Raw genomic sequence first — 19,890 nt, 5'->3', positions numbered from 1 at the left:
CATTGTTTTCTTATCATTAATTTTTTATGCTTTTAAAAGTCTTTTAGGGACATTTCACTTATTCTTCATGCTCTCCACACATATCCCATACCTTTTTTTGAGCCAGGGTATTGCTATGCAGCCCAGGACTCAATATTCTTTTACCTCAGCATCCTTACCATTGGGATTACAAGTGTGTGTTATTGCATCTGGTCTCTCCATGACCTGGTAACTCCAGTTAGTACTTGTAAATCTCAGCCTAATGTATGATACTCTTCCCCTAATGAAGGTAAGTTTTAATTTCTTAAAGCAATGAGCATAAAACACATTAAACACAAAACAAATGATTCAAATAATATGGAATCATGAAAAAGTAAAAGAAAAATTGACATCCCACTTTGAAGTTATGACCACTGATAAAATATTACACGTCTGTCTGAACATAGCTTTATCACTGAGTGTCAGTTCTGCTCACATGTGTCTGGACATGGCTTTATTAATGAGTGTCCGTTCTGCTTTGGAAACTGGCTTTATCATTTTCACCCAGTATACGTACCGAACTCTTGGTTATAGACAACTTGCTCTTCTCATATGATCACCTCTCTTTAGTGATTATATAGTATTCCTTTGAGGTTGGAATAAAAGAACTTGTAGTAGCTTTTAAATTAATTTTAGCTAAGTAATCTGTTTTTACCCATATTGGAGTTATCTGCAGGGGTAGCCATACTTGGCTTCTTATTTGGGTGCTGGGGATTTGAACTCTGGTCTTCATGCTTACACAGCAGGAACTCTTACCAATTGAGAAATCTCTTCAGTCATGTGTGTTTTTAATTCATTGCACACATTCAATGAAATCTTTTTGTTTGTTTGCTTTTGTCTTCCAAAACTGTGAAACAGTCCTGCTGGCTCCCAAACCCACAGAGATCCTTTTGCCTCTGCCTCCCGAATGCTGGGATTAAAGGTGTGCATCACCACCACCCAGCTGTCATTCAATGAAATCTTAATGCAGTTTTCTAGGTGGTCAAATTACCATATGACTTCTAGTTTGCCTTTTTTTTTTTTTAACTCTCTCAGACTTTACTTCTAGAACCTTCTGTCCTCTGTTTTGTTTTGTTTTTTAACTTCTTTATTAATCTTTGGGGTTTTTACATCATGCACTCTAATTATCTTCACTTCCTGATTCCCCCCAAACTCCCCTCATCCTTGCTGAGCCCCCCAAAAGAAAACAAAACCGTCAATAAACCAAAAGAGAACAAAAACCACACTAGGAACAGAAAAATCTTTGCTTCTTTCCTCCTGACTCTCCATTATCTCTTTGTCCCATTGGAGGCTTTGGTGTGTCATATAGTGTATCCCTTTGTCCTATCAGCTTGACCGGCAAATGTTCATTGCTGTGAGTCAAGGCCTCTGATTTTTCATATACCATCCTCACTGGATCCTTACCAGAGCTTTTGTGGGGTATCCTGTGGTCTCCCTGAGTCTTGGAGATCTTGTGGGTATCATTCCCCAGGGCATGTCCCTTTACAAGCTACAGTAGAACCTAGCTGGGGTTGATGCTAGGGTGGGTCAATCCAAGGCCCAGTTGCAGGCCTGGGTGTTAGCCAGGCAGGTTAGATCTAGCCACTGGGGCCACCTGTCTCAGGTGCAGGGGTGGAGTAGGCTCCCCTACATGTGTGTCCTCACCTGTAGTGAAGGGTGGGGTCCTCTATCCTAAGTGCAGGGGGCAGTTCTCATGCTACAGTGGCCAGTGAGAGGAAAGGTCAGCTTTCTCAGGGCACTGAAGGGCGGGGCCAACTCAGTATAGCCCTCTGATTTCATCTTGAATGATTCCTAAGGCCTCCTGAGATTACTGGCCACACATATCAACACAGACCCCAGCTGTGGCTGGACTATGGACCCATACATGGCCCTTGGCTGAAGCTTAGGTTCTGGGTGGAGTGAATGACCACTCAGGTGGGAATGGTTCTGGAAGTCATGTGACCTCTGGACACCACCAAGGCCTCAGGTTGCAACCCCAACCCTGGGCCTCTATGTGACCACTAGTGGCAATGCAGGACCCGGACTTCAGCTCAGACCCTAGCCCTTGGTAGAATCATGGACCCCAACGTGGTCCTTGGCAGCAGCTGTGTCTGGATGTCACCTCTGCTCCCAGTGGCAACATGGTCCTGAGACATTAACTTGACTCTTGATCTTGGGTCTCTGCATGGCCTTCAATGGTAACAGGAGCACTGAACATCAGACCCTGGCTGCAGTAGGAGCATGAACTCCAACATGGCCCTCAGCTGCAGTTCTGGCCCAGACGTTGCCATGTTGTTAAGTAACAGCAAAAGCCACTGAGATCTGGATGTATCTTGGTCCTCCGACTCCAACCTGGTTGGACCCTGGGCTGCTTCATGATGCTTGGTGACAACTGGAGCCACATATGTCAGTCTGGACCCTGACTGCTGCAAGGCATGGACCCAGACATGGTCCTCAGCAGCAGCCCGGCCTAGATGACATCCTGGCCCCAGGTGGCAGCACAGGCCACCCATATCTATATTTGTGGTTGTGGCCACCTGACTTCACCCCAGCTGCAGACTCTGGCCTGGGTCCCTGGCCACTGTATGGTCCCTAGTGGCAACCTGTGCTGCAGAGTTCAACACAGACCATGGCTGCAGCCAGGCCACCAACTTGAACATGGCCTCAGGCAGCAGCTCAGCCTGGTTGACATCCTTGTTTCCAGTGGTAGCTCCAGGCACTCAGATCAGGATGGCTTTGATGGTAGCTTGGCCCCTGGACACCAATAAGGCCACAGGATGCAGACCAGACCCCCAGGCTTCATGTGGCCTTTGGTGACACTGTGGGGACATGGGCATCAACATAGACCACAGGCACAGACATGGTCCTCAGCAGCATCATAGGTCTGGCTGACACCATGGTTATAGGAGACGGCAAAGGCCACCCAGATCAGTATGGCCCCAGCGGCAGCAAGGCTGGTGGATTGAAACTTAGCCCCAGGAGGTGGCCCAGCCCACTGGAGTCAGCATGGCGCTCACTGCAACAGGAGCCATGGCTCCTGTAGGACCAGAGACCCATACATGGCCCTTGGCAGCAGCCTGATCCAGACCTCCCTCCTCAGTCTACTCCTCACCACCATCACCATGAACAGGAGACAAGCTGACCTCCAACGTCTGCATAATCTTCTCCATCTACATCTCTTCCTTCATGTGTCTTCCCATGGCGTATGAACAATTCCACTTCTCCTAACTCTCCCATTTCTCTACCCCTCATTTCCTGAAAATGGAGGAGGGGTCACTGCCTAGCTGTCTTCCTGCCAGCCTGGGCCAGGAAGACCCCAGCAGGCTCCTACCCTCTTTTTAATCTTAACCAGTTGGTCTCTTCCAGCCCTAGTGGTTACTTTCTAAAGCTTTTCTTATTCTCTGTGTTATGTCTCTTATGCTTATTTTGTGGATTCTCATTCCTAAGTGTTGTTTGAACTTTCCCTGGAAATTTTCTGGGATCCCCACCCCTAATTCTCATTTTTCCTTTTCTTTAGGTGTTTTGTCTAAATAAAAATGTTAAGCATTTTTATTTAAATGTTTACTGACATATGAGTTTTGGGGTTTTTGTTGTTGTTTTGTTTCAGACTTGAAAATGAGGCATCCAGCAGCCCAGTCAAAGTTTCCATGCCTTAATTTGGGGGCCAAGAGATGTGCTTAACTCTGGAGTAGCTGAAGGACCCTGTAGTAGTATCATTCAGTGCAACCCCCAGCCCGGTGACTTACTGATCCTAGCAGATGCCAAGACTGTAGCTCAAGGATGAGCTTGTATTTCTCAATCCACAATTTGCACACTTGATCACCTTGCAGAAATGACCAGAGAATGTGTAGGCCCAGTGTGGGAGTATGTGGGTGTGGGTGTGGGGGCGTGTCTTAAAGATGTTATGAGACTGCTTCCCCTGGGGAGTGGCTAAGGACCCTTTGCTTCCCACACAGTAGCAAGGGATCATGGAGACATTCAAGTCAGGCTAGGGCTAGGGTTCCCTGCGGGTTTGCTAGTGCTGTTACTTAGGAATTCACCCAGCCTTCCCAGCCTCAGTTTCCTACTTTGCCAATTGGAAGCAGTCTTCATCTTACTCTGCACCATCCTCGCTGTAGCAGTGGCTCTTGGAGCTGGGTCTGAGCAAGTGCATGAACTGGGTGGGCAACCTCACCTCAGCTTCTGCCTGGCTTTCCCTGCCACACTCACCGCCCCCTTCTGCCCTGAGGGGCACTTTGCATCCAGCCCTTGTGCTACCCCTGTTTTCAGGCTTCCTGGTCTGGAGGCAGTGCTGCAGGAGAGACTGACTGGTGGACAGGTCTGTCTGGGTTGTGCTGATCAAGTGACCAACACCCTGTGCCTGCTCATAATTCTTTCATTAGGGATCTAGCCTGGCTTTCCGGATATAACCCTGAACCAGACTCCTCCAGTTGCACTGGGTGGGATGAGGTGGTGATTCACCTCTAGGCGCTGGGCCCAGGTTTCAGGGAGCTTTGCTTGGTGCCTGGTTGCCCTGTCTCTGACTCAGCCATTGAAAAGGAGCCCCAAGCTGACTCACAAGGAGATTGCACACATTGGGGGGGTGTCTCTCTTTCTTCCCCCGCTTAAGTCCTACTGACTTGAGGAACAGACACAGCACCAGGTCACACCCACTCAAATGACTAAAATCCAACCATTCTAAGTCTCAGACTGGGGGTATAAGAGGTTTGTTCTTAACACTAGGAGACTGGCTTCAGATATCCATCCACATAACCCCAACTGCACGCCCCTCTTCAAAAGAGATACTTATTTTGGGGGCATGGAGAGGAAGAAAGAATTTATGAATGAAAGAATAATAGGCTTTTTTAAAAAGCTAAGTAAATATGCTTGTGTTTGGCCCTGACTGTTTTGTTTTGTTCTCTGCAGGAAAGCATCTGCCAGTCTCTTCTCTGGGAGTAGAAATACTGAAAGTAGAGTGTGAGCCTGCTTGCTAGAATTCTGGGGTTCGGGGACAGGGCTAGAGAATCTAAAGCTACAACCCAGTATTCTGCTCTGCCCTGTGTTGACTTAGGAGCCTCATCTTCACTAGTGTTTCAACTGTCTCTGAGGCTGAAATTTCCTAGATCAAATTTCACAGAAAATAGACTTACTTTGTGTGGTTAGAGTAGGAAGAGAAGTCATCCATTGGCTCAGGACGTGGGTGTGGGGAGGTTCCTGGTACCACTGCTCAGCAAGTCTCTCCTGGAGCCCCTCAATGGAGGCTTCCTTGAACCTCACTCTCCCTTGGGTAGGATGACAGCGGGTGCTTCTCCATGTTGGAACTTGTGGGATTTCAGGGCTAGGTTAAACTCCTTGACACCTTGGTTTCTTTTTATCCTTGCTGGGTGGCTTAAACTTTAATAAATGTGGGGGGTTGTTGTTGTTGTTTGGCTGAGTTTTTGTTTTGTTTATTTTTTTGTCTTTTAAAAAATAGACCGTCCCTGTTTTCAGGAGCCCAAGGCAGGAGGTTCATAAGTTCACGGAAAGGAAAAGGATTGCTTGCTTATCACGGGGCTGACTGTGTTGTACGTTCCTTTTCTTTGCCCACATCTTGAGGTGCAGGGGCCACTCAGTACATGCCCTTGGCTTTCATTCCCCGTTCTTGTAAGTTGTTGAAGAAAGGAAACCGGAATCCTTCACTCTCTTACTGTCTAGAGTGTGCAGTATTTGGTTCCCAGAGCGGAGCAGTTTTGTCCCAGCAGCAGGGCGGATGGATGCTGAGCATTATCAGGTCCTACTGTAGTTCTGATTCTTGTTTTAAGAAAGGACAGTATTAGTTTTTTCTTTCTGATCTTGCAGTACGGAGATGTCAAACTGGAGTCACACATACTATGTAGGCCCTCTACCACTGGGCCACACCTGGTTTCCTTTTTCTAAGAGTTTCCTAGGTGAGCCTATTGGGTCTCTATAGTGAGTTAACTGAAGGAACCCAGAACTGAAGCTTACTGACTCAGGGCACTAAGTCACAGTGATGGATACATTAGAGGAAAGTGAAGGACGGCAGATATTAATACTATGCACATTGGAGAGGAAGTTAGTCATTCAAGACCACATGCATAGTCAAAAGAGAGAAACCATAAGTGGCCAGTGGATAGCTTAAATGGTTCTTTGTAAAAAACTGGCAAAGAAAAGAAATACAGTCATTAGAAAGAGTCAGCTGCCTCCCAAATGTAGTGCAAAAATGCCTATAATTTTGTAAAGTGTGTTGCATCATGTTCATAGCATCCTTCTGTCTAGGTGTGTGTGGGGGCGCACATGCTTGTAGAAGCCATAAGTCAATGTTCGCTATCTTCCTTGATTGCTTTTTTTTAGACTTGCAAACCAGTGAACTCTAGAGATCTGCCTGTGTCTCTCTCCCCGCTGCTAAGACTTCAGACAGGATCTGCCATGCTCCATGCTGGTGATCCAAACTCAGGTCTTCATGCTTGCATGGCAAAGACCTTACTGACTGAGCCATCTTCCAGCCTCCCATTATGTTTTCAGTCTTATCAGTCTTAAAGTTTATTATGACTGTGGCATTGCCGAGATGGCGTACTGCTCTTGGAGACGACCCAAGTTCTGTTCAGGTGCCTCACATCCACCTGTGACTCCAGTTCCTAGGGATCCAGTATCCTCTTCTGAACTCTGTGGGCACCTGCACTCAGCACATTCTCCCACATAAAGGCACACATCTGCACATAGTTAGAAACATAAAATAAATCTTCAAAAACTTCAATTAATTTAGTGTAAAATTTAGTCTTTTAAAAAAGTTTAGAAATGGGATATAGTAAGAGCATAGTGCCAAAACTCAGTCAAGCGATATCTCTTTCTCAGCCCGTTACCTAGGATGCTTCAAGGCTGTGGTTATTAGTAGAGAATAATCTGAAATCTGACATTTTGACATAGTCTTGAAGGCCCTATGTGGCCTTTTCTCCATCAGTCTTATAATATGTGTCATCTACCATTCCTGTCTTCACACACAGCAAGGTCAGCCCTGCCCGAGGGCCTTTCTTTTCTGACCCCATGGTTTGGTTCTTCTTCCTCCAGGTGGCTTCAGCATAAGCTTTGCCCCTTCCAGGTGTTTCTTGGCTATCAGCTTACTTAGAGGACGTCCCAAAGCTCCCTTTAAAAACAAAAAATGTAGCAGAGTGTCTGCTACAGGTTCCAGCTCCAGTAACAAAGTCTAATGAATCCATTAACTTCACAGAAAAACTTAACCTCACAGTTCTGGAAACTGAGGAGTCCAAAATGAAGATTCCAGTCTTTGGTCTGTAGAGATAGTAAAAGTAGGTTCTCTTGTAGAGGACCTAAGTTTGGTTCCCAGCACCCCTGTCAGGGAGCTCACAAGTGCCTGTAATTCCAGACCAGTGGGATCCAACACCTCTGACCTCCTTGGACATTCATGTGCATAAAGCCATACAAAAACATAAAATTTAAAATAATAAAATCTTTTAAATATTAAAAATATTCTACTCCTAATTATGTACTCACATGATACAGAGAGAAAGATTGCTACACTTTTTTCTTTTTAAAAAGCTAATTATTATGTGTGTATGTAGGATATTGCAGAGCCCAGAGAGGCTATTGGAGCCAATAGAACAGGAGTTAGAAGCAGTTTTGAGCCCCCATGCAGGTGCTGGGAAACAAACCCAGATTTCTGCTAGAGTAATAAGTGACCTTAACTGCTAAGCATCTTTCCAGCTTGTCTCTTCATATCAGGGTGCTAATTTGCAAGAGCAGTGTGTGTTCTTAATGCTGAATCCTCTCTCCATTTCTTTGTTCTTGTGAGGGTGCTAATCCTATTCATGAGGGTAAAGCCCTTTCAGATTTCAGCTCCAAATGCCATCACATTACGGGTCAGAAGTGGAGCATATAAAGTTAGCAGAGGGACACAAACCTTCAGTTCACATGCTACCATCACCAAGCTCCCTCCTTGTCCTCTTTGATTTTCATTTAGACTGCTTTTTGTGTGTCAGGCAAAATCTTTCCACCTAATTTTGTGGTGTGTGTGTGTGTGTGTGTGTGTGTGTGTGTGTGTGTGTGTGCATGCATGTAGGCATGAATTTGTGCATGTGTATGTGGGCCACAGGGCAACTTTAGGTATCATTCTTCAGGAACCAAGCATTTTGACTTTATTTGTATTGTGTTTGCAGGCACACGTGTATGTGGATGTGCTTGTGTGTCCATGTCACATGTGAAGGTCAGAGAGCACTTCCTGTTCTGTTCTTCCTGGGATGCCTGCCTTCCCCCTTACTGTTTCTACTTTTTTAGGTTGGTTGGCCTAGAACTCTATGTAGACAGGTTGAGCTCAGAGAGTTGCCTGCTTCTGCCTCCTAAAGGCTAAGATTAAAGGTGTGGGCAGCCACACCCATGCCTTCCATCTTCCTTCTTGAGACAGGATCTGTTCCTGATTTGAGGCTCACCTATTGGATTAGGCTGGCTATCTTCACCTTCCCAGAGCTGGAATTACAAGTGTGTGCCACCATGCCTGACTTTTAAACTGATCTTCAGTAAATTGAAGTCATATCTTCATGCTTACATAGCAAGTGCTTGACCAGCTGAGCTACTTTCCTACTTTATCACCTGGTGTGTGTGTGTGTGTGTGTGTGTGTGTGTGTGTGTGTGTGTGTGTGTGTGTGTGGTTTGAGGTTAGGTGGTTTGCCTATTTTCCTACATAGTAAGTGGTTGTGAGTCATGTAGTAAATCTAAAGTAGAATCTTTGGAAATTTGTACCTAATTTGAATTTTAAAAAGTTACCTACTACATGTGATAAATCCAAAGTTTTACATGCCTTCTTACAGGTTTACCTTTTGATAAAATGTTTAAATGGTTAATTAATTTTCTTTTGCAGAGCAAGAACATGATCCTGGACCAAGCCTTTAAGTATATAACAGAATTGAAGCGGCAAAACGATGAACTCCTGCTTAACGGAGGGAACAGTGAACAAGGTAGGGTCTTGCTGTTTCCTGTTTGCTAGACTGTGCTTAGGTGTTGTGTTGCAGTGACATACACTAAAGGACATGAAAAGCTCCCCCAACCCTCAAATCAGTATAGCCCCTCCTTCAAGGAGCCCAAGAGAGTAGCATTGCAAATGAGATCATTGTAGCTGAACTCCTCTTCCTCCTCTGTGGTTAATCTTGTAGAAATACGTAACTTCAATTTTGATTTCTTGTGTGTATTTCATGTTTACCTAAGTCATGAAACTAAGTGTTCAATCTCCTTTGTTCCACTTAGATACTGCAGTTAGGAGACTCTCACAAGATAACTTATAGAGTTCTGCTCAGTATAACTTATAAACAAGATCAGAGGCTAGATCTGGGCCAAGTTTTAACAATGCATTGACTTCAAAAGACAAAATATTTGTTTTATAATTGTGTTAATATAAAGTGTGTATTAAACTGCCAGATGATTTAACGATACTTGATTTTTAGGTTTAGCTTTTTGTGCTGTGGGTTTGGATTTTTCCAGCAGCATGGGAGAGGAGTTGAAAGGAACACACTCTAAGTGTGAAGCTTAGGGTGAAAGTCTGTTACGTGGGCATTTATTATGGCTCTGAAAAGAACAGAATTTCCTGTGACAACCTAGCAGACCCCCTTCAAAGGAGCAGTGTTTTACTGACGGTGGACAGTGCTGTGCTATGGTGCTTGTGATGGCCAAGAATGGTGTTGGGAACCATGTCCAGGAGGGCAGCATTGGGACGCTTCCATACATCAGTTAAATAGTTACTTTCTTTCTTTTTTTTTTTTTTTTTTTTTTTTTGGTTTTACGAGACAGGGTTTCTCTGTATTGTTTTGGAGGCTGTTGGCCCAGCCTAGCCTCGAACTCACAGAGATCTGCCTGCCTCTGCCCCCCCCCCCAGTGCTGGGATTAAAGGCGTGGGCCACCACCACCAGGCAAATAGTTGCTTTCTTGAGTCAACTCTCTTGATATGCAGCCCCTTATGGGTAATTCCAGCAGGTAATTAGGTAATTGGTGTTGGGGAACATTGGACAGCACCCCATAAGATGCTCTGAAGGTCAGAATGATCCATAGACTTTCCCAACGATAGCTCCTTTGGCTCAGAACACAGAAACTAAGCCAAACAGTCATGTTACCTTAGAGAAAAGGGAAGCTAATGAAAAAATGCCAGGTGTACAGGTCTTAGAAAGGGCATAGCAGCCAGGCCAGTGGTAGGGCAGAGCCTGAAGCAGCTTCAGCTGGCTCTTTTGTCATCTCTGTTATATTGTTTCTCTGGTTCTTTTTGTGCATATTTTCTATCCACTCCTGGCCCCTGTGTTTTTTGTTGTTGTGCTTTTGGTAGAAAGTAGTTTATTTCATTTAATGCACAATAGAGGACAGACAGTACCTTCTCAAGGACAGTGTCAGAGAGACCACTGTGTCGACTTGTGTTTCAGGCAGGCCTTATAATACAGTCTATAGAAGAGACAGCTTTTCCTTTAGAGCACACTCCTGTCCAGGAGATTAACAAACCCATTTTAATAGATTCCTAACACACACACACACACACAGTAATAGAGTATATAACGTGACTATATGCAATATTATAATATAGTAATGACCTTCCAGTCAGTTCAGAATGTCATATCTTCACAGAGAACTAGAGATATGCCTTACATCTTATTTCTTTAGCCAGTAACCAGAGCCCTACCTACAGTTCTGGTCCTTGACTTAAAAGCTGCTGATTATGAGGGAGAGGCTCATCCCAATAAGCCCCAAGCCTGCTAATAACTGCCTACTTACTTCATATTACCTCCTCAAGAGATGAGACCCTAAAGTCATTTAGGAGTTGGACATCTAGTTAGTCTGGCTACTTTGGGCTTCAGAAGGTATAGAAGAACTTAAGGTTTCTGTTCTTGCTGACTTTGAGCAATATGAAGTTAAGATTACTGAAGGACCATCTCAGGATGGAGTGACTGTAAACAAAAATGGAAAAAAAGACTGATATAATTGCTACTAAGATTATAATAGGTACAATTCATTTCAACTCTGAAAATTCAGAGGTCCAATTCCAAAGCTATTTTCCAAAAGGGATGGTAGTGTCTAGCATAGTTTTAACCTGGTTTTGTCAATCAGTTGGGACATTAGCAGAATTAATTACACCAATCAACCTTGATAATAAAATAAGTGTCCTCCATGGGTAGCTATGAGTATATCTAGATAATACATCCTGGTCACCCTTGAGGTACTATGTCAGGCTGCTTTGAACAGTATCCCATAAGCTGATGAATTTGAGCCAAAGCCTGTTCAGCTCAAGTACTAAGGACTACCCCTTCGAATTCTGTATCATACAGTTTAAGAGGCCTGTCACTTGTGGTAACCCTAAACTTGCAGCCCTGAGCAAAGAGCCATTAGCTTATCAAAAGCATGTTGCCAGGAATCAGTCTGTCTTCCCCTTTTTATCTGTTAACTATGTTACTGGAAAGTTTGGATAGGGAATGGTATAACATAGGAGTTTTCAGGGGTTGGCCTTTAAAGTTATATTAGTTTTAAAGGAATAGTAAGGATACTTGGGTGTCACTCTTAGAAGAAAACCTTATACTGACAGAGAGCTCATGGCTCTGCTGAGGCATTTGAAGACTAGATTGGAATTCAGTGGCTTAGAACATATATCTTTATGTTATATTGTTTTTATAATCATTGGCGTTCACCAGTATTTTTACATCTTCAATTCTAATATTTTAGCTGAAGAAATTAAAAAGCTACGCAAACAACTAGAAGAAATCCAAAAAGAAAATGGCCGATATATTGAATTATTGAAAGCAAATGACATATGCTTATATGATGACCCCACAATCCACTGGAAAGGAAATCTGAAAAACTCAAAGGTGTCGGTCGTTATTCCAAGTGACCAGGTCCAAAAAAACATCATTGTTTATTCCAATGGGAGCCAGCCTGGGGGAAACAGCCAGGGGACAGCTGTTCAGGGAATAACCTTTAATGTTGGTCACAGCTTGCAAAAGCAAACCGCCAATGTGGTGCCAGTGCAGAGGACCTGCAAGCTTGTGACTCCTGTGTCTGTTTCTGGAGTTTATCCTTCTGAAAACAAACCATGGCATCAGACTACAGTGTCTGCACTGGCTGCCAACCAGCCTGTTCCCCTTTGTCTTCCCACTGCCATTTCTGCTCAAAATATTCTTGAACTTTCTACTTCCGAAAGCCAACCGAGTGTGCTTGGTGCCACTGGTGGCTCACTGATCACCGTTTCAGTTGGCCCTGACCCTCAACAGCATCGTTCCTTGCACACATGCCTAATTGATCAAAACGCTTCAGAAAATAGCAATGGGCAAGAGAGCCCTAAATCAAAGAAAGCAGTTGAGTGCGCCACAAGCGTCTCCTCCAGCAGCTCAGCACCGGCCTCTAAGGAGCGTCATGAAACCAAAACTGGCCCGGGTGTGCAAGGCTCCAATGGAGACTTGCAGAGCACCATTGTTGTGTCAGTTACCACCACAGTATGCTCCGAGCCTCCCAGGTCTACCAGTGATTCTTCTCCAGTAAGCATTAGCAAGACAGCAGACTCAACAACTGCCACGACAGGGGTGGCACCTGCTCACACCGGAGTAGCGAAGACCACGCTCCCAGTGAGCAGTCTTTCTGCAAAGCCTTTAGACAACGGTTGGACCCTTTCATGTTCTTTGCCTTCTTCAAGTGTTAGTGCTTCAGATTTGAAAAACATCAACAGCCTTACCCGAATCTCTTCAGCTGGAAACACACAGACAACATGGACTACTTTGCACCTGGCTGGAAACACTATTCAGCCTTTAAGCCAGACACCATCTTCTGCTGTGTCTCCAGTATTAACTGAGTCTGGTACCAGCCCTACCGCAAGCCACCACAAGCATGTGTCTGCAGGCATCACCTTAAGTAATTCTCTTCCAGCAGATGGGCAGCCAGTTGAGCAAGTAGTGGTAACTTTGCCTTCGTGTCCACCCTTGCCTATGCAGCCACCAGTTGCCCAGTCACAAGTTAAATCTCAGCCTCCAAAAAATATCCTTCCCTTGAATTCAGCGATGCAAGTGATTCAGATGGCTCAGCCTGTTGGGTCAGCTGTTACTGCAGCTCCAGGTAACCAAAATGTTATTATTCTTCAGCCACCCAGTACAACCCCATGCCCAGCAATGCTGAGGGCAGATGTTCCCAACCAAACAGTAGGTCAACAGATTGTCATCATACAGGCAGCCAATCAGAATCCTTTGCCACTTCTCTCTGCTCCCCATCCTGGTCCTGTTCGACTTCCTGTCAATGGAGCCAGTGCTATAATAGGGTCTCATAATTCAGTGCAAAGTGTGCCAGCCCCACAGACATTTGGAGGAAAGCATCTTGTCCACATATTACCAAGACCTTCATCTTTATCCACGTCTAATTCAACCCAAACTTTTTCTGTTACCATGTCAAACCAACAGCAGCCTCAAACCATTTCTTTAAATGGACAGCTCTTTGCATTGCAGCCTGTCATGTCTTCATCAGGAACTACAAATCAAACTCCTATGCAAATTATTCAACCCACCACCAGCGAAGATCCAAATACCAATGTTGCCCTGAACACATTTGGGGCTTTGGCCAGCCTCAATCAGAGCATATCACAGATGGCTGGGCAAAGTTGTGTGCAATTGTCTATTAGCCAGTCTGCTAATCCTCAGACTTCTGCAAATAGTCAAACCAGCTCAGCTAACTGTACTTCACTAACAACTGTAGCACCTACCATGACAGCAGATAATTCAGCCACACTACCCAGTACTTACAGTCTTGCAACAGCTTCCTCAACAAACACCATCACTTGTTTGCCCCCTACTGTGAAATCAAAAAGACTGAACAAGAAGCCAGGTGCCAAGAAACACTTAGCAGCTAACAAGCCAACATGTCCCCTGAATTCAGTCAGAGATGCTGACAAGCTAGATGGCCCCAGAACAGACAGCTCAGCAGAGCTGTCATGTAATGATGGACAGCTGGACAGCCTCCCTGTTGGTCCTCCATCTGTTGCTGTGTCCCAGGCAAAGAGTGTTAGTATTTCTGCTTCACATTCTTTGGACATTCTGAATTCTGAATCAGTAATCCCTGAATCTGTGTCCAAGTCTAAGTCAGTAGAAGACTGTAGCTCATCCTCCCAAGAATCTGAAACAAATGAACAATTTGCAGTGGCCCCTGCAAAATCCAAAGATTCTACTCCCACCTTGCAAGAGACATCTCAGGGTACACCGCCAACTACTGTAGCATTGTCCAATGCTACAAAATCCTGTCCTTCGACCAATGTGTTGATTCCATCTCCTATTGAATCCCAGATTTTGGTTTCTCAGGTCTCTGGTGTGTCATCTACTACAAGCACTTCAAGTACTGACTGTGTTTCTGAGGTAGAACTTGTGGCAGAACCTTGCCCAGTTCAGCAAAATTCCCTGGACACCATGCAGACAGCAGGGCCTTTAAAGGGGCAAGGTCTAACTATGTTGCTGTCTGCTCTTACTAAAGAAAAAGACCTTCAGAAATCATCTCTTTCTGTCCAAATGGATCACGCTGATTTTTCTCCCGAAAATTCTAAAATAGGTGATTCTAACGTTGACTTGCATTCCAAGCAGGAACTGTTACTGATGAATGGTGACAGAGACCCACCACAGCACCACTCCTGCCTCCCTGATCAAGAGGTTATGAATGGTGCTTTGCTTACCAGCAGGCAGGCTGACTCTCCTATGTCGACCAGCTCTGGCAGTAGTCGTAGTTTCTCGGTTGCATCCATGCTTCCTGAAACAGCTCGAGAAGATGTGACCAGTAGTACAACTAACACGTGTGACAGCTGTACCTTTGCAGAACAAACTGATATTGTAGCCCTGGCAGCAAGAGCTATTTTGGACCAGGAGAACATTGACAAGGGAAGGGTTGGCACACAGTCTGAGATGAAGGAGGTTACTTCCAAGCCTTCTGAAACCTCTTTAGAGGGAGAACAACCTTTTAAACCACAACTCCATAAGGAACCATGTGCAGGACAGGCAGATGCAACACCAAATGAATTTAACTCTCAGGACTCAGTAGAAGTCACAGTCGATAGGCCTCTAGAAAAGCCAAGCTGTTCTCTGGGAATTAAAACATCAAATGCCTCTTTACAGGTGTCGGCCTCTCAGCCGCCAAGTCTTACCAGTTTAAGTGTGAATAATCTTATTCATCAGAGCACCATCAACCATCCTCTGGTCAGCTGCACAGGGTTATCTCAGACTTCCGAACAAACATCTATTCCTGTAACAGTTAGTATGACTGTTGCATCCAGTTCTTATGGCAGTCAGCCTCCTGTGCCACCTCTGATGACAGAATATTCCCAGGAACAGCTGAATAGCATGACTAGCACCTTAACAAATCCACAGATTCAAGAACCCCTTTCAAAGCCTAGTCACGAAAGCCGTAAAGACTCTGCAAAGCGCACCGTACAAGATGATCTTTTACTGTCTTCAGCCAAACGCCAAAAACATTGTCAGCCAGCCCCTCTCAGGCTGGAAAGTATGCCCCTGATGAGCCGGACCCCAGACAGCATTCCTGATCAAACTCAAATGATGGCGAGTCAGATCCCCACCAACTCTTCAAACTCAGTGGTACCTGCTAGCAACCCAGCACATGGAGACAGCCTTACACGGCTATTCCCACCTGGTAACAACTTTGCGGCGCCTGCATTGAGGCAGGCAGAAGTTCAGTGTAGTTCTCAGCCTCCAGTGGCTGAGCAACAGCAGCAAACCCAGGCAAGTCAGCATCTGCAGGCCCTACAGCAGCATGTACCAAGTCAAGGGGTATCTCACCTTCATACCAACCATCTCTACATCAAGCAGCAACAGCAGCAAGCCGGGCAGTTAAGAGAGAGGCATCACTTGTATCAGCTGCAGCATCATGTGCCTCATGCAGACAGTGCTGTCCACTCCCAGCCCCATATTGTGCACCAACAGAGAACTCTACAACAGGAAGTTCAGATGCAGAAGAAGAGGAATCTTGTTCAGGGCACTCCTGCCTCTCAGCTGTCCTTACAACCAAAACACCACGGGACTGATCAGTCAAGACCCAAGAGTAGTCAGCCACATCCTCACCATCAACAGATACAGCAACAGATGCAGCAACACTTTGCAAATTCCCAGCCAGAGAAGAGCTGTGAAAACCCTTCAACTAGCCGGGGCCACCATAGCCATGCCCAGAACCATCTCAATCAAGATATTCTGCATCAGCAACAGGATGTTGGAAGCAGACAGCAAGGTTCCGCAGTTTCTTCTGACCACGTATCTGGGCATAACCCAATGCAGAGGCTTTTGCCATCAAGAGGCTTAGAGCAGCAAATGGTGTCCCAACCCAGTATTGTAACTAGGTCTTCAGACATGACCTGTACTCCGCACAGGCCAGAGAGAAACCGAGTGTCAAGTTACTCTGCTGAGGCTCTCATTGGAAAGTCATCTTCTACGTCAGAGCAGAGAATGGGCATGTCAATTCAGGGTTCGAGGGTTTCAGAGCAGCTTGAAATGAGAAGTTATCTCGATGTTCCCAGGAATAAAAATTTGACGCTGCATAATATGCAGGGTCGAATGGACCATACCGTCCCCCTTCCTGATTGTCAGACATTCAAACCAGCTGGAGCCAGCCAACAGCCCCAGAATAATTTTGAAGTACAATCTTCAAGAAATAATGAGATAGGTAACCCTGTGCCATCACTGAGAAGTATGCAGTCCCAGGCTTTTCGAATTAGTCAAAACACTGGCCCACCACCTATCGACCGACAAAAGAGATTACCTTATCCACCAGTTCAGAGCATCCCAACAGGAAATGCTGTCCCACCAAGGGACAATGAGAATACATGTCACCAGAGTTTCATGCAGAGTTTACTTGCTCCTCACCTTGGTGATCAGGTCATTGGGAGCCAAAGGTCACTCTCAGAACATCCAAGGAATACACAATGTGGTCCATCTTCAACAATTGAATATAATTGTCCCCCAGCTCGTGAAAGTGTTCATATTAGAAGAGAGAATGAAAGTCAGAATAGGGAGAGTTGTGACATGTCTTTAGGTACAATTAATACCAGGAACAGCACTTTGAATATTCCTTTTTCAAGTTCCTCTTCCTCAGGAGATATTCAAGGTCGAAACACAAGTCCCAATGTTTCTGTCCAGAAATCCAATCCCATGAGGATTACTGACAGTCATGGGACCAAGAGCCACATGAACCCTCCTGTCACATCCAACATACATGGGGTAGCAAGGCCAACTTTACCACATCCATCTGTGTCTCATGGGAATGCTGACCAAGGGCCTCCTGTACGTCAGGCTAACTCTTCAGTTGCCCAGAGGTCAAGACATCCCCTGCAAGACAGCACTGGTTCCAAAATCCGCCAACCTGAAAGAAATCGTTCTGGAAATCAAAGACACAGTAATGTCTTTGATCCAAGTCTTCCTCATCTTCCTCTCTCTGCTGGTGGTAGCATGATTCTTGGACGTCAGCAACCTGCCACAGAGAAGAGAGGGAGTATTGTCCGTTTCATGCCTGATAGTCCACAAGTACCTAATGACAATTCAGGTCCTGACCAGCATACGCTGTCACAAAATTTTGGTTTCCCCTTTATTCCCGAGGGTGGCATGAATCCACCAATAAATGCAAATACTTCCTTCATTCCACAGGTTACCCAGCCTAGTGCTACACGAACTCCCGCTCTCATCCCAGTAGATCCCCAAAACACTCTACCCTCCTTCTACCCCCCCTACTCTCCTGCTCATCCTACCCTGTCCAACGACATTTCAATCCCTTATTTTTCTAATCAAATGTTCTCCAATCCTAGCACAGAGAAAGTAAACAGTGGAAGTTTAAACAACCGATTTGGATCCATTTTATCTCCTCCCAGACCCGTTGGCTTTGCGCAGCCAAGCTTTCCTCTTCTCCCTGAAATGCCGCCAATGCACATGGCCAACTCTCACCTGTCCAATTTTAATATGACATCATTGTTTCCGGAAATAGCAACGGCTCTTCCTGATGGCTCAGCAATGTCACCTTTGCTCACCATAGCAAACTCCTCTGCTTCTGACTCCTCCAAGCAGTCCTCAAACAGACCTGCTCACAACATAAGCCATATCTTAGGTCATGACTGCAGCTCAGCTGTTTAAATCCAGAGAAACTAAATGTAAAGGTTTGGATTGAAGCAACAACTGTTCTTGTATATGCACATGCGCATTGAGAGAGCTTGTGTGGGTATGTGTCTTTGTTTTGGATAACCATTTTTCAATTAACTTCTGATTATAAGGAAGTCCTGTCAGAGAGAATGCATACACTGGGATTGTCAGAACAATCACCTTTCATTTCTGAATGATGTGCTTTCTTTAATCATCTAAGTGATTTACCTTTCCAAATTTGATATATAATTTTTTATTCCCTAAGTACTAATGAACAAGAAGTTGAAGAGATCTTGGCACATGCTGGATGGTAGAAAGGAGCTGAGATTTTAAACATAATTGTTGATAAATTGTAAAATAAGTAGTTGAGATGGTTGGGTTATAAATCCAAAAGTAAAAGCAACTTGAAAAAATATGATTCATCACTAGGTTGATGTCAACATCTAACAATTCTGAACCATGGCAAGGGATAAATTGATAATGGATTAAATTCCCATAAGTAAAATCAAGGAGATAGAAAATATATGAAGCTTTCTTACAGAGACTTCTTTCTTAATTATACTTTTTAATAAACTACCTAAATATCATGTCTTGTTCTTCAGAGTAGAGAGCCACATAATCCTTTAATGTGCCAAGATCATGTAAAGCAAAAGTCTTCCTGAGACAGTTAGCCTTAAAAATACAAAGCTAAGACAAAATACAGAAATGCTTTCCACTTAGTACTTGGGTTTTGCGTTAGGCCAAAGAATATCAGCAGTTTTACTGTGGCTTTTCCTAGGGTCAGTTAGTGGCTAGTGCTTACAGTTGACTTGATGTAGTTATTGTCTCTTCATTCTATTTATTTGGTCTTGAAATAAATTAATTTACAGTCACTTAAATATTAGAAATGCTCAGTAAATATTGTGTTTAGAAAACACATTTGAGCTTTTTCAGATACTTCTGAATAGTTTTAAGCTGTCTCAGTATTTTCATTTACTGATTATTTATATTAAATATTACATTGTAAATTGCATTATTATTCTTCATAACAATTATAATAAGAAAATTAATTCATTATTTTTCTTGTAGGTATGAAATGGTGCTTCACAAAAATACATTCTCTATGTATATCTGTGTTCATGAGTGAGAGTGTATGTGAAAATGGGTTTCAAGTGTAGACTGGTCCTTACTATTGAAGATGTATATCATATATATATATATATATCATATTGTACATGATGAAAGATATAATCTTGTCTCATTAAGAATGAACAGATTGGAAAAGACAGTAGTTCTGCCATCTGCAGTGGGAAATGGAGTCTTGCTCCAGAGCAGTGGTTGGTTCCCAACCTTCCTAATCCTTTCACCCTTAATACACTTCCTCCTGTTGTTGTGACTCCCAATGTAAAATTATTTTCCTTGCTACTTCATAGCTTTAATTTTGCTCCTGTTATGAATTGTAAGTATCTGTGTTTTTTGATGGTCTTAGGTGCTTGTGACCCACAGGTTGAGAACCCCTGGTCTAAAGTATAGGAAAACAAAAAAATTTTTTTATTCTTCTCTCATACATAACATCCCAACCAGTTTCCCTCCTCCAGTCGTCCCAGCTCCCCTCCCCCACCTCTCTAGTCCTCCAGATCCACTTCTCCATTTCAGACCTCTCAGGGATGTCTATTAAACATGACATAACAAGTTACAATAAAACTAGACAGAAACCCTAAATCAAGGTTGGACAAGGCAACCCAGTAGGAGGAAATGGTTCTAGCAGTGGGTGGTTTTTAACACCACTGAATTAGTAATGAATTTT

General features: G+C 44.3%; 1 protein-coding gene across 2 annotated transcripts in view; it reads left to right on the top strand.

The window, feature by feature from the left end:
- Positions 1-19,479, top strand: part of Usf3 (upstream transcription factor family member 3) — a 47,170-nt gene extending 27,691 nt beyond the window's left edge. For both annotated transcript variants that reach the window (XM_040750792.1, XM_040750793.1), the window contains 2 exons: positions 8,846-8,942; positions 11,677-19,479. In XM_040750792.1, coding sequence (XP_040606726.1) covers positions 8,846-8,942; positions 11,677-18,098 — 6,519 coding nt within the window. In that variant the 3' untranslated portion in view covers positions 18,099-19,479. The remainder of the gene's footprint in view (positions 1-8,845; positions 8,943-11,676) is intronic.
- Positions 19,480-19,890: the final 411 nt, after the last annotated feature.

The sequence above is a fragment of the Mesocricetus auratus genome, unplaced genomic scaffold (assembly GCF_017639785.1).
Source record: "Mesocricetus auratus isolate SY011 unplaced genomic scaffold, BCM_Maur_2.0 Super-Scaffold_100008, whole genome shotgun sequence".
NCBI classification, from domain to species: domain Eukaryota; kingdom Metazoa; phylum Chordata; class Mammalia; order Rodentia; family Cricetidae; genus Mesocricetus; species Mesocricetus auratus.
Note: the sequence above shows the minus strand (reverse complement) of the source record. Positions and strands in the feature narration are given on the sequence as shown.